We start from the raw sequence: 11,695 nt of genomic DNA, 5'->3' as shown, positions 1-11,695 counted from the left end.
TTAGAATCTGGTACCTATTACTTAGGCCACTCGGCACGTTGCTCGACTGACTTTAACTACCCTCATTATGCAACGATTCCATGGAATACTATTTACCGCTCCGATAAGTAAGTTGCCGTGAAATTCGACCGTGATTCAAGTACCAAAGGGGCTATGAAACGCACTTGAAATTAGATTCCAGTTGATATTCAAAATTTCCCCTCCGTTTATTTGGAAGATAAGAATTCGCGATAATGACCCCTCATTATATACTATATTTGAAAGTCCGCCTGCTAGAGTTTCTTATGCGTTCTCCTCATTTTGTTTCTTTAATAGATATGTGTTTTTTATTTAGACAATCAATAAATTCTTTTAAAAGTTATAATCATCTTACAATTACGATTCATAAATAGTGGTTATTTAATTTCTAATGCAACAATACATTTCGTGATTTTGTGGTAAATATCGTTTAGAAGAAAGAAGTAACTATTAGCATTTACTACATATACTGTCATAATAATAATAATTTATTTTCATCGAATGTTTACAATACCACTTATGTAATAGTTTCAAAATATAACAGTTGAATTTGTACTAGTTTTTGAATATCTCAGAATCATCTGAATTATCTCATGGGAACCTGTATTAGAATAGAATAAAATATAATATACATATGTTGCAATGCCACAACACACAGATGATTTCAAGTGTTCGCTTGTCTATGAAATAAAGATACCATTGATTTTGATTTCTCTAGCCCTACCGTATCTACGTAGATGTACCTGAAATAGTACAACAAGTGCATAAAACGCGTCATTTTACCAGAGACGAGTATATGCACCCAAGCCGCAGGCGAGTGTGGATACTTAAGAGGGAGCAGAGGAAAAATTCCTAATCTTCGATTTGATTTTAGAGGGGTATATCCACTTTAAAGTTAAAAATAAAATATTGTATGAGTAACTACACAATATATTCAAGCATAGACATTAATCAGAAACATAAAACAATAAAGTTTCTTCGATAGATAAAATACACGAAATGACCTCCAATTTTCACATTTTTTCGATTTATCCTCGAAATGCTACAGGTTATTAGGACAAAAATTAGATAATTAATTATATTTATGCATGATCGACAACTGTCACTACGGATTTTTTTTTAATCCTTTTAGTTTTAGAGTTATTCCGCTAAAACGAATTTGGTACTTGTAATGCGCAAAATTCAACATCTCCTGTCGCATGTCACGCGAACTTCAGGCATATATTTGTTGCACAAATTTGGGCGGAGCCAACGTTAAAACTTTTTTGGCATGCTCCCTCTTAAGTCGAAGATAAAATGGGTTTTATGAACGAGTTATACACTCTGCTTTTCACTTCGATTGCGAGGAAATTAAAGCGCAATATTAAAAATAAAAGATTATTTAATTAAAATTGAATGTAAAATTACAACAAGCCCGCCAATGTACTACTTTTTTTTTCTACACGTAACTCAGGTCGGACTACGTAATGCTCAGTTATATTTTATAAGCTTTTATTTTTTATGCATTTCTATTTCTTATAACTTATTACAATTACTATTGCCTGCTTTTTTAATTTTGTAATATAACACGGATTAAAAAAAATAAAAATATAACTTTTTATAAAGTTCTAGTATGCGTGGCTGTTGGCGCAGGTGTCATTGCCTCGGTATTGAACGACGGTTTTTATTTTATGTACTAGAGCATAAAATTCTATTTTATGCAGCCTACACCCAGCATAAATACGTACTTTAAGAGCATGAGAAGTGAAAAGGTATTTTTACCTTAATGTTATAGAAATGCACTGTGGAACTGTAAGTGATGAACCCGACACGCGTCCAACTTTTGCCTGTCTGCTCGTCCTTTGGCATCGCCTGGAAAAGAACAATAAATTACATAAATATTGTCAAAATAAATAAAAAACATACAAAATACTCCACTAGTTTATTATTATTAAACCAACATCAATAGTTGTATCAACAACGGTATTTTCACAAAAAATATATGAGTAACATCATGATCGCTGCCTTATGGGGCAGTTTTAGATATTTGGGACAAATAAGTTGTCATGGAAGTGAATAAAGTTTTTATCTATCTATGATATTCAATACATATTGCAATTAATATAGCGACATCTCTCGTCAGCCAGTCTGGTAGTTGCAAAGTTATCTGACTGAGTAACTTTCATAAAGTATGTCATGGTGGCGCTACGACAAAAAAAACCGTTTTAACACCGTGCTATACTTAGTTTCAATCCATTTTAAACAAAAAGTAAACAAACAAGCTACTAACACCACCATAGTAGGTTTAGTGATGGTCAATTGTAATGTCAATTACAAATCAATTAATTCAATGAATCGATTTGTTTAACTGAGTCATAGTAACGGTTTGCCTTACATTATAAAAGCATATTCAAAATCCTTCTTCAAATCCGTACATTGAGATAGACGTTCGATTACGATTGAAAGTTTCGATTTACTAATCGATTACAAAAACTTTAATTGAATGAACCGAATGTTTTTTTTTCGTACAGCACTATGAAACCATAGACAAGTCATAGTTGTATAGTTGAAAAATAAACTCACTTTTGGACTAACATTTTTCAAATACGATTTTACGATGCTATTCATATAAATATTGTTGGAAAAAGTTATGAGATATCTAGTCTTCAGAGTACGTGAAAGTGGTACTTATTTGATTTATTGAGTGATTGCTTCAGAATTTTAACCAAACAGTTTTGTTCAAAATGGACAGACTATAGTTTGTATGAACTCGGGGCCCGTCCCGGCGCCGGCCCGGACACCGGATACAACATATACGCAACGATATTGCATGACGTGTGTGGTTAGTCCTTTAAAAGCAAATCCAAAGATCTGCAGCAAGCAGATAGAGAAATTCTCTGCTGTTTTGATCTTTAGCTGTTGTTTTTATTTTTTATGATACAAAGTGACGGGACGAGCAAGTCTTGGGACTGTTGGTAAGCGACACGCCTGTCCATAACAGTTGCAGTGCCACTCAGAGCTTTAAAAAGCAGCAAAGATCTGGGGTGCACTGCCACTGCGCCCGTCACGCGGAGACATAAGTCGACAAGTCCTATGTGCAGTTGGTAAGAGCGGTAGCCACGGTCAAGCAACAGATGCTAGTTCGAGTCCAGTCTGATCGAAGGAATTTTCCTTTATATTTGTTCGATGTTTGTGTCAATAAATACGTTCGATATGATATTGTTTAATAATCGTTTTGATTTGTAAAAAAGTCTCTGAGATAATGGTCCATTTATACTCCGTCCAACCATTGCAATACTTCCTGGACTTTTATTTTTTAATTTTAGTGAAGCGACATGCTCTTTAGCTCCGATATTTATCGAGCCAACAGATTATGTAACGAAGATTATTCGAGTTGACAAATTTTGGTACCTGTCTAATAAATTATAATGAAATTAAATAAATTAGAAACAATTATACTAATTTCTTATTGTTTATTATAATCAATCGTTGGATTCTTCTCCATATGCACGGGAATCATCACTAACATAAATTATTAATTCTTGAGTACACAAATTGTGAAAAGCAACATCGCGATCCTAATCAGACAATGTCTTCTTTTTTGAACCCGCTCATTTTCACAATTTAAACTTCTTCATAAATAAAATCGATTGTAATAAAAAAATAGAATCGGAAACGCATTAGGACATCACTAATTGATTAGAATTCGTAAGAAGTAGTAGTAGAAGGGCGTAAGCGACATTTCGAAAAATTTTAATGGGTGACCAGATGAGTAAGTATAAAAAGGGAAAACGTACATACCTCTATGATATCCATGATATTGTCACAGACTGTCTGCACCAATCCCATTTTGTTGGCATTGTATGACACGTCTATGAGGAACACAATCGCCGGGGGATTAGGCAGCGTGTTGTTCTAGAAAGAAAAAATAACCTAAATAGCACTTTATATGATAGAAATAGTAAATACATGAACTTACATTTAACAGAGCTTACTTCTCCTCGAAGTCTTTTTAATCGATTATGTGTTAAAAAATGTTATTAATATAGCCTGCAAGAGGTTTTTAAGGAATAATGTATAGAATATAAATTAGATAATAATAATAGAATACGAAAATGTCATGTTCGTTTTATGTTTACTTTTAATTTGTAATAGTTTTGATTGCGGCTGGGTCATTTTTGTTACTATTTAAATTGTAATATGTATATCTACTCAGTTATAGTCAGTCTTTTTCGAAGACAGAGTAAAATGACGTTTGAAGGGTTGCCAGTTTTCACACAATTTTAAATAGTTATGTAGTTGTTATCGATAGATTGTGAAGGAAGATAACATTTTGCCAAAAAATGACTGTATTGTGAATGTTACGACGTTTTAACAATTACTAATTGCGTTACTGCCTTCTTTATTCTTATTTTGAAAGTTGGCCTACTAGCATCGTGGCCAATTTCTATTCATATACATTTGAACAAGAATAGCCGGATTTAATAATGCCATGGACACACGTAGACAACCACAATTTACACCCAAACTCACAAGATAAATAAATGTGGGCCATACAAATATTTCTCTGCGTGGCAGTCGGACATGGTAACCGTTCGGTCACTGAGGCAATTATTTGATTATCGATATTGAATTAAAATGGAAAGCTTTAAAATAATGTCTTCTCTTTGTATTTTTCATAAACATAGTTCTAAATACAATGTATGTATGTAAGAACTTACAAAAATTGACAATCCAATTGAACAATAAAAATGAAAGCTCAGTAATTGGATGAATAATGTCGAGGACGATTCAAATAAAACAAGTTCTTAATAGATTCAGGCGTTAGTTTGCGGAAGTCCATGTTAATAAAAATGGAATTTAATTAATTTGCTACTACTCGAACCCAGTGAAGGTTAAAACGTGCAAAATGACAGGTCCAATTTCGCTAAACATTTATTAGAAACAAATAATATTTTACCAGATTCCCATTCGTATGAAACCTTACATTTTTGCGAAAAAGGACTATATCTGTGTTGTTTTAGAACAGATGGAAATAATTAGGTACAACAACAGGTGTTATATAATAAATGAATTTTGCATCACCTTTATTACGCGTATATTCGGGTTTCAACAATAGTAGCATTGGGGGTAGCGGGGTATAAATATACCAATCGTTCTGAACAAGCTCATTATTCGGACGATCGTCGAGCAATCAACGTTCATGAGGATGCCTTGTAGAGAGGTGAAACGTGATTTCCCCCCGTAAAAAAAAAAGGTATAACACGTGTCGGGTATATTTGGTGCTGGTGTTTGTGACTGTAGTTGCGCTTGTGTTATTTATTTTATTAATTTTATGCAAAGGGAGGGTGGGTAAATTAACTGCATGAAAAAAATATTCAACACAAGCGCAAAATAGTATGCACGATTTAACCATCACTGGGTTCGCGGAGTAGCAAAATAATTAACTTCCATATTTTTCTTTTTTTGAAACAAGTTCGGCTGTTTGTTCCATAAGCGTGAACAATATTCAGTCGATAGTCGATAGAATATTTATCGACTATAGTCGTCACCAAATAAGAGGCCAAATTTGACACCTGTCATCGTGACGCGAATAGGGATGTGTAATGTAAATCATATTATATGATTTTCACGAGAAATTGATTCAAAATTTTAAGTGTTTGTGATTGTTTACATTATTTTTCGGTTCGGGCCTAAAAGGCCAAATCGTGCAATTCAGTTAAAAGCAATTCATTTACAGAATTCCTTGCAATTCCGTAGCAATTCCTCTTATTTTCGTAAAATTGTCCCACATTTTATAATATTCATAAATGGTTTGTTACGAGAATTTAGTGTAAGTATGTTAATTAATAAAACAACTACATAAGTCAATATTTTTTCCGAGAAATCCAAGTGACTCGGTGAAATTCGGCTGTTAATTGGTTACAACACTATTATTTAAGAAAAAATAGCTTAAGAACGTAACTGTTTCCAAGACGTTTCGGAGTAACTCAAAATTGCATTTTATTTTGGAATTCGTGCGAAAACAGTACTTCAAATATGTTTTGTTATATTACATATTGTTTCAATATAATTTACGTTTTTTAAAAAAAAACTCAATTATGCTAATAATTGTTTGTTTATTGTTTCGTTGATCGCATTCAAAGTTACATGCTATCGCGTCTTTAGCTGTTAAATTTGGCCTCTTATTTGGTGACGACTATACAATCACTAGCTGCTCGCAAGCGGGCAACGCTTTTGCGCAATGAACCGTCATTTTACTCCGTCTTCAAAAAGACAGCTATAGGCGGTACGCCTGTACTAAGCAACTGCTTACATGTACGTGTGCTTGTATGTATTTGTAATGAGTGTTTTTGCTTTGTTGCGAATGTGAACCGAGGACGGCCTCGGGCGACACTCACCCTGCAGTACTCCTTGGTGGCGACGATCTCATACGCGCCGAGAGCCATCTCGGCGGGCAGGCGCCCGTACTGCTGCATGCTGTTCACGTACTGCGTGTACTCCATCGGCACTGCGAACGCGCAAGGCGCGTAAAAAGGGATTTTAAATATATTATATTACGAAATACTTAAAATTTCTCATAGCACTACGGCTAAAAAGTCGTTGAAAAATCAAAACACATAGGAAATGAAACTGTTTTTCCGGATTTAAATCGCGTATATTTGTTTTTTCAAACAAACCGACGTTTCGGTCCCATGGTCTTTACAGGTCCCATGGTCACGGTTGAATGGGACCTGTAAAGGGCCCGAAACGTCAATTTGTTTGAAAAAACAAATATACGCGATTTAAATCCGGAAAACAGTTTCATTTCCTATGTGTAACAATCGCGAAAACCTAAGAACTCGATAAATCAAAACACGACAACAAACAGAGTGAGGTCCGCTAGTTCGTTCCGTGGCTTAGTTGGTATAGCGTCTGGCACGGTATGCTTGAAGACGTCGGTTCGAATCCGACCGGATCGAAGGATTTTTTCTGAGTGTTCGATCTTTGTATTAATCATTATAACAAACTAGTGGAGTAATTTCACATAAAAAATAATTGAATAAAAATTTAAATACAATGAATAGCGACATCTCTTGCCAGAGCTGGTAGCTGTAAAGGTATCTAACTGGGTGATGAAATACTTAAGATTTCTCAAGGATATTAAATAACTGTAATTTCATTTCAAAAAAAACGACCTCAAACCGAATTCATCCCCTAGTTTGCCACCCTTAGAGACGGAACATTTTCCTTAAATTTAAATGGGACCAATGGAAATCGGTTCACAAACGCCGGAGTAATCACGTAGCATACATATAAAAAAAATACAGTCGCATTGAGAACCTCCCCTTTTTTGAGGTCGGTTAAAAAACTCTTTATTTACAAAATTTTGAAATATCTCAAAAAATATACTGTGTAAAGATTAATATAATTTTTGAAAGTATTAAACTCCTCGGACTTTTTCTACTCAATACAGCCATAGTAGTGTAATAAGACGAAAAAAGGCTCGAGGGTTTTATTTAGGGTATTATAGCCAAGTTAGCCTGCATGCAATCATATTATTTACGTGCAAGTATGATGAAAAAGGTTGTAACTTCTTTAACAACACTCACCTTCAGTAGTAGCTTTACAAAAGGCGCACTTGAAATGTCTACCGGCGTCAATGAACTTCATGTTCGGACACATGTAAGCTTTGCAGCGGCAGCAGCGCACCGGGCCCATTGCGGGGGACCCCGTGAGGGCCGCGAAGTCCAGAACGGGGGGCTCCAATTCTGTGCCAACCGTCTCTGCCATTGGGGCTATCTGGAATTATTAAAGATATCATCATCAAACCACTGTAATTCCGCTATGCTGGAGACATCACATGTTCTAAAATGGTTGGTGCGTATTATTTTTAGTTTACAATCAGCCATCGCGCAGTGTGCTCATTTCACAGCTACATACATATATTAGTTGTAATAATGATAACGCACAAACTCAACAAAGCCACGCAAGAACCCTGTGTCGCGGGTGCCATGGACACACATATAGACAACCACAAATTACACCCAAACTCAAAGAAATAAATGTAGGCCATACAAATATTTCTCCCGGCCCGGGAATTAGAATCAGAATCATTTATTGTTTGAACTGGTAAAAAAGATGTTACATGTAGTTTGAGTACAACAGTTCATACCCATGTTGGGTGTACAATGTTTTATAATTACAATTAGTCATTAAGCTCAATCGATGAAAATATAATAGAATTAAAAATGTCAACAAGCTAAACACAGACTTAAAAAAATTAAATGTATCACATAACAGTCAACAAATTAAACATATAAGTCAAAATAAAATAATTAAATTCATTACATAGCTATCAATGTCAACAACTTAAACACAAATTTTAAAATAAAGTTTTTTTTATCTGATTTACAACATAACAATGTTTTTTTTTTTTTTGTCGCTTAAATAGTCAGATATTGTGTAGTACGCCTTCATAATTAATAGCTCCTAAGTTTAAAATTAAAATCTGCAGTTTTTACCGTGTCCCTTAATTCTTCTGGTAGTTTGTTAAATATTTTTACAGTCATAACTAGTGTGCTTGATGAGTGAAGTTTGAGTCGAGATGTAGGTAACAACTGTGCATTTTTATTTCGTCGAACATATCTTGGATTATTATCTATCCGCTTAATAAAAAAATCCGGGTGTTTCCTAATAAACTTACAAATTTCCAAGATGTAGATACACGGTACAGTGAGCATCTTATGCTTTTTGAAGTGAGGTTTGCAAGAATCTGTGTTTTTAATATTGGTCAAGATCCTTATCAGTTTTTTCTGTAGGATAAACAGACTGGGAGCGTCGGTACTGTTTCCCCACATGATAACACCGTAACTATGCCACGCATATGCGTAAGCGTAGTACGTTACTAGAGCTGTTTGCAAGTCGATAGTCTTTTTAATTTCAAGAAATGCATATATGAATCTCGAAAGTTTAGACTGTAGTTTGAGTATATGTGCTTTCCAGTTGATATTTGTATCTATTGCTATACCTAATAGAGTAAACTCTGAAGCGACTTCAAGTTTAATGCCATTATAATCGAATTTATTGCAACTGGTTTTTTCTGATACATTTGGAAGGTCATTATTAACGTTTTTTAAAAATTTATTTCAAGATTGTGATCATTCATCCAATTTATTGTTTTTTCCATTATCAGACTAAGTTTTTCATTTAAATGATTATTGTTTTGGCATGCAGTAAGTATAGAAATATCATCGGCGAGTAATATAGAAGGCTCTTCTATTATTTTTGGCAGGTCGTCAATGTAGATCAGAAACAACAAACATCCCACTACACTGCGGGATCGACGCGTTTGTAGTTTTGCTATCAGGCCGAACTATTTTAATTTATTTAGTATTGTGGTCAAAGTATTCGAATTCCACATATTGTTATCTATTTTTTAAATAAGATGCGAACCAGTTGTGAGCTACTCCACGGATACCTATCTCATATAATTTTTTTAGTAAAATATCGAATTGGACTTAGTCATACGCTTTCGACATGTCCAATAATATTCCAACTGGGTATTGCCTATTATCTATTATGTTAACTACTTGTTGCATGTATTTATAAATTGCCAAGATAATTGATCGATTCTTGCGAAAGCCATTTTGGCTTTCATTAAAGATTTTATATTTTTCGCAAAAATTATATATTCGGTTACACATAGCTTTCTCGATTATTTTCGAAGCGGTAGGCAAGAGGTCTATCGGCCGATAATTGTTCGGGTTACATTTTTCCTGCTTCTTGTATATGGATTTAATTAGCGATTTTTTTAATAGTTCTGGGAAAATTCCTTCTGTAAAAGATTGGTTTATAAAGATTGTTAATGGCCAAGTAAATTCTAGTGCACATTCTTTTAATAATTTGGGAGGAATCTCATCTATCCCGTGACTATTTTTATTTTTTAAATGATTAATGATTTTATACACTTCGCATGTATCAACGGGTCTGAGGTAGAAGGTGTTGTCAGTGGGATAAAGCACTGGGCGCCCAGTAGCTATTAGATTCCGTATTTCGCCAATTGAAGAGAAAAAGATGTTGAAGCAGTTGACCACGGTCTTTGGTTCAGAAAACGTTGTGTTATTTATTTTCAAAGTTAAATTACATTTGTCTTTTTTACATTTTTTATTGGCTCTTTCCTTTATGATGGACCACATTGTTTTAACCTTATTTGACGATTTTTTAATTCTGTTTATGTATTGTAATTTTTTAGGTGTAAAAATAGTTTTTTTAAGTAATTTCTTGTAATTATCATAGTATCAATGAAGATCTTTGTGTTTTGATTTTAATGTCAAAATTTTTAATAATCTTTTATTTTTGCATGAAGTTTTGATTCCTGTTGTAAGCCAATGTTTGTTATTATTATTTTTAAATTTTATTTTACGTTTTGGTTTATTTTTGTTAAGAATATCGTGTATAGTATCATGAAACATTAAATAGTTTTGGTTAATATCATTATTAGATTTTATTATTTCCTGCCAGTTTATCAATTTTAGTCGAGATCTAAATTTTTCAATGTTAGTCTTATTGAACAATCGTTTTTCTGTATACCAAGTTGATTGTTTGCTTTGAACTACTGATTTTATTTGGATTATTGTCGCTGCGTGGTCAGAGAAACCTAACTCTTGTACTGATGTTTTAACTTGATTTATATTAACATTTGTGAATATCAAATCTAGACACGTTGATGAAGTTAATGTGTTGCGAGTAAGGGGTTGTGTGAAATTATACTCTTAACATGAAATTCAAAAAAGTGACTGCTTTAGGATTGTTTGATAATATATCAATGTTATAGTCACCTCCAGCTATTATATTACATGTAGAATAATAAGAATTGACATATATTAAGAGCTTTTTCAATTGGCTCTAAAAAATTTCTTCCGAATTTCTATTCCAGTACATGGATATTAACAATGTGTTTTCTTTAGTTAATTTAACTGCTCACATTTCGAGTGAAAATTCTACAGATAATTCATTAATATTTTCTTGTCTTCCGTATAATGAATATGGTCACGGAGTAGAATGCATACGCCACCGCCACCTCGCGTAGCTCTACAATGTAATGCTGCTACTATAAATCCGGTGAATTCGATTAATTCTAATTTTTCCTTTGTCAACCATGAGTCAGAGATGCATGTCGCTTGAATTGTTTGATTCTCGCGAACAAATGCCTCCAAAATATATTGTTTATTATAAACGCTTTGAAAATTTTGAAACAAAGCTCTAAAGTGACTACTATGAGAGACGAAAAAAATTCGTGTCTTGAGAGTTGTTACTTATAAATGATTTTGTTGTATGATTTTGTAAATTAGTAAGCAGAACATCATTTACCAACAGATTTAAATTACTGAACATTTGACGGAGGCCTCTATTATTTAAATAACCCTTATAAACGGTAAACATATCTTTATCGTAGGTAAGAATAGTAAGTTGTTGAAAGCATCCACACGGTGATTAATTAATAGACTCTCGTATAAACCGTGTCTAAAGGTACGCAAACAAATGAATACATTAGTATGTTGTATTTTTAGCAGCTCTGTTCTTAGGATAGTAAGTACATTTTTATAGTCCATACTTGCTTCGAAATCTTTTTCACCTATCATTATAATACATGAGTCATATGATGTATAATTTTGCATTTTATCTTCTAAATTTACCAGGAGTTGTCGCAGTCCTA

General features: G+C 33.6%; 1 protein-coding gene across 1 annotated transcript in view; it reads right to left on the bottom strand.

The window, feature by feature from the left end:
* The window catches only part of LOC113228976 (protein transport protein Sec24D-like), a 47,988-nt gene that overhangs the window by 25,970 nt on the left and 10,323 nt on the right, over positions 1-11,695 (bottom strand). Inside the window, 3 exon segments of the mRNA XM_026462440.1 lie at positions 3,825-3,912; positions 6,399-6,508; positions 7,590-7,779. Of these exon segments, the coding sequence (XP_026318225.1) occupies positions 3,825-3,912; positions 6,399-6,508; positions 7,590-7,779 (388 nt within the window).

The sequence above is a fragment of the Hyposmocoma kahamanoa genome, unplaced genomic scaffold, assembly GCF_003589595.1.
Source record: "Hyposmocoma kahamanoa isolate Upper Pololo Valley unplaced genomic scaffold, ASM358959v1 263, whole genome shotgun sequence".
Classification (NCBI taxonomy): Eukaryota; Metazoa; Arthropoda; class Insecta; order Lepidoptera; family Cosmopterigidae; genus Hyposmocoma; species Hyposmocoma kahamanoa.
The sequence above is the reverse complement of the archived record's forward strand: the minus strand, read 5'-3'. Positions and strand labels throughout refer to the sequence as shown.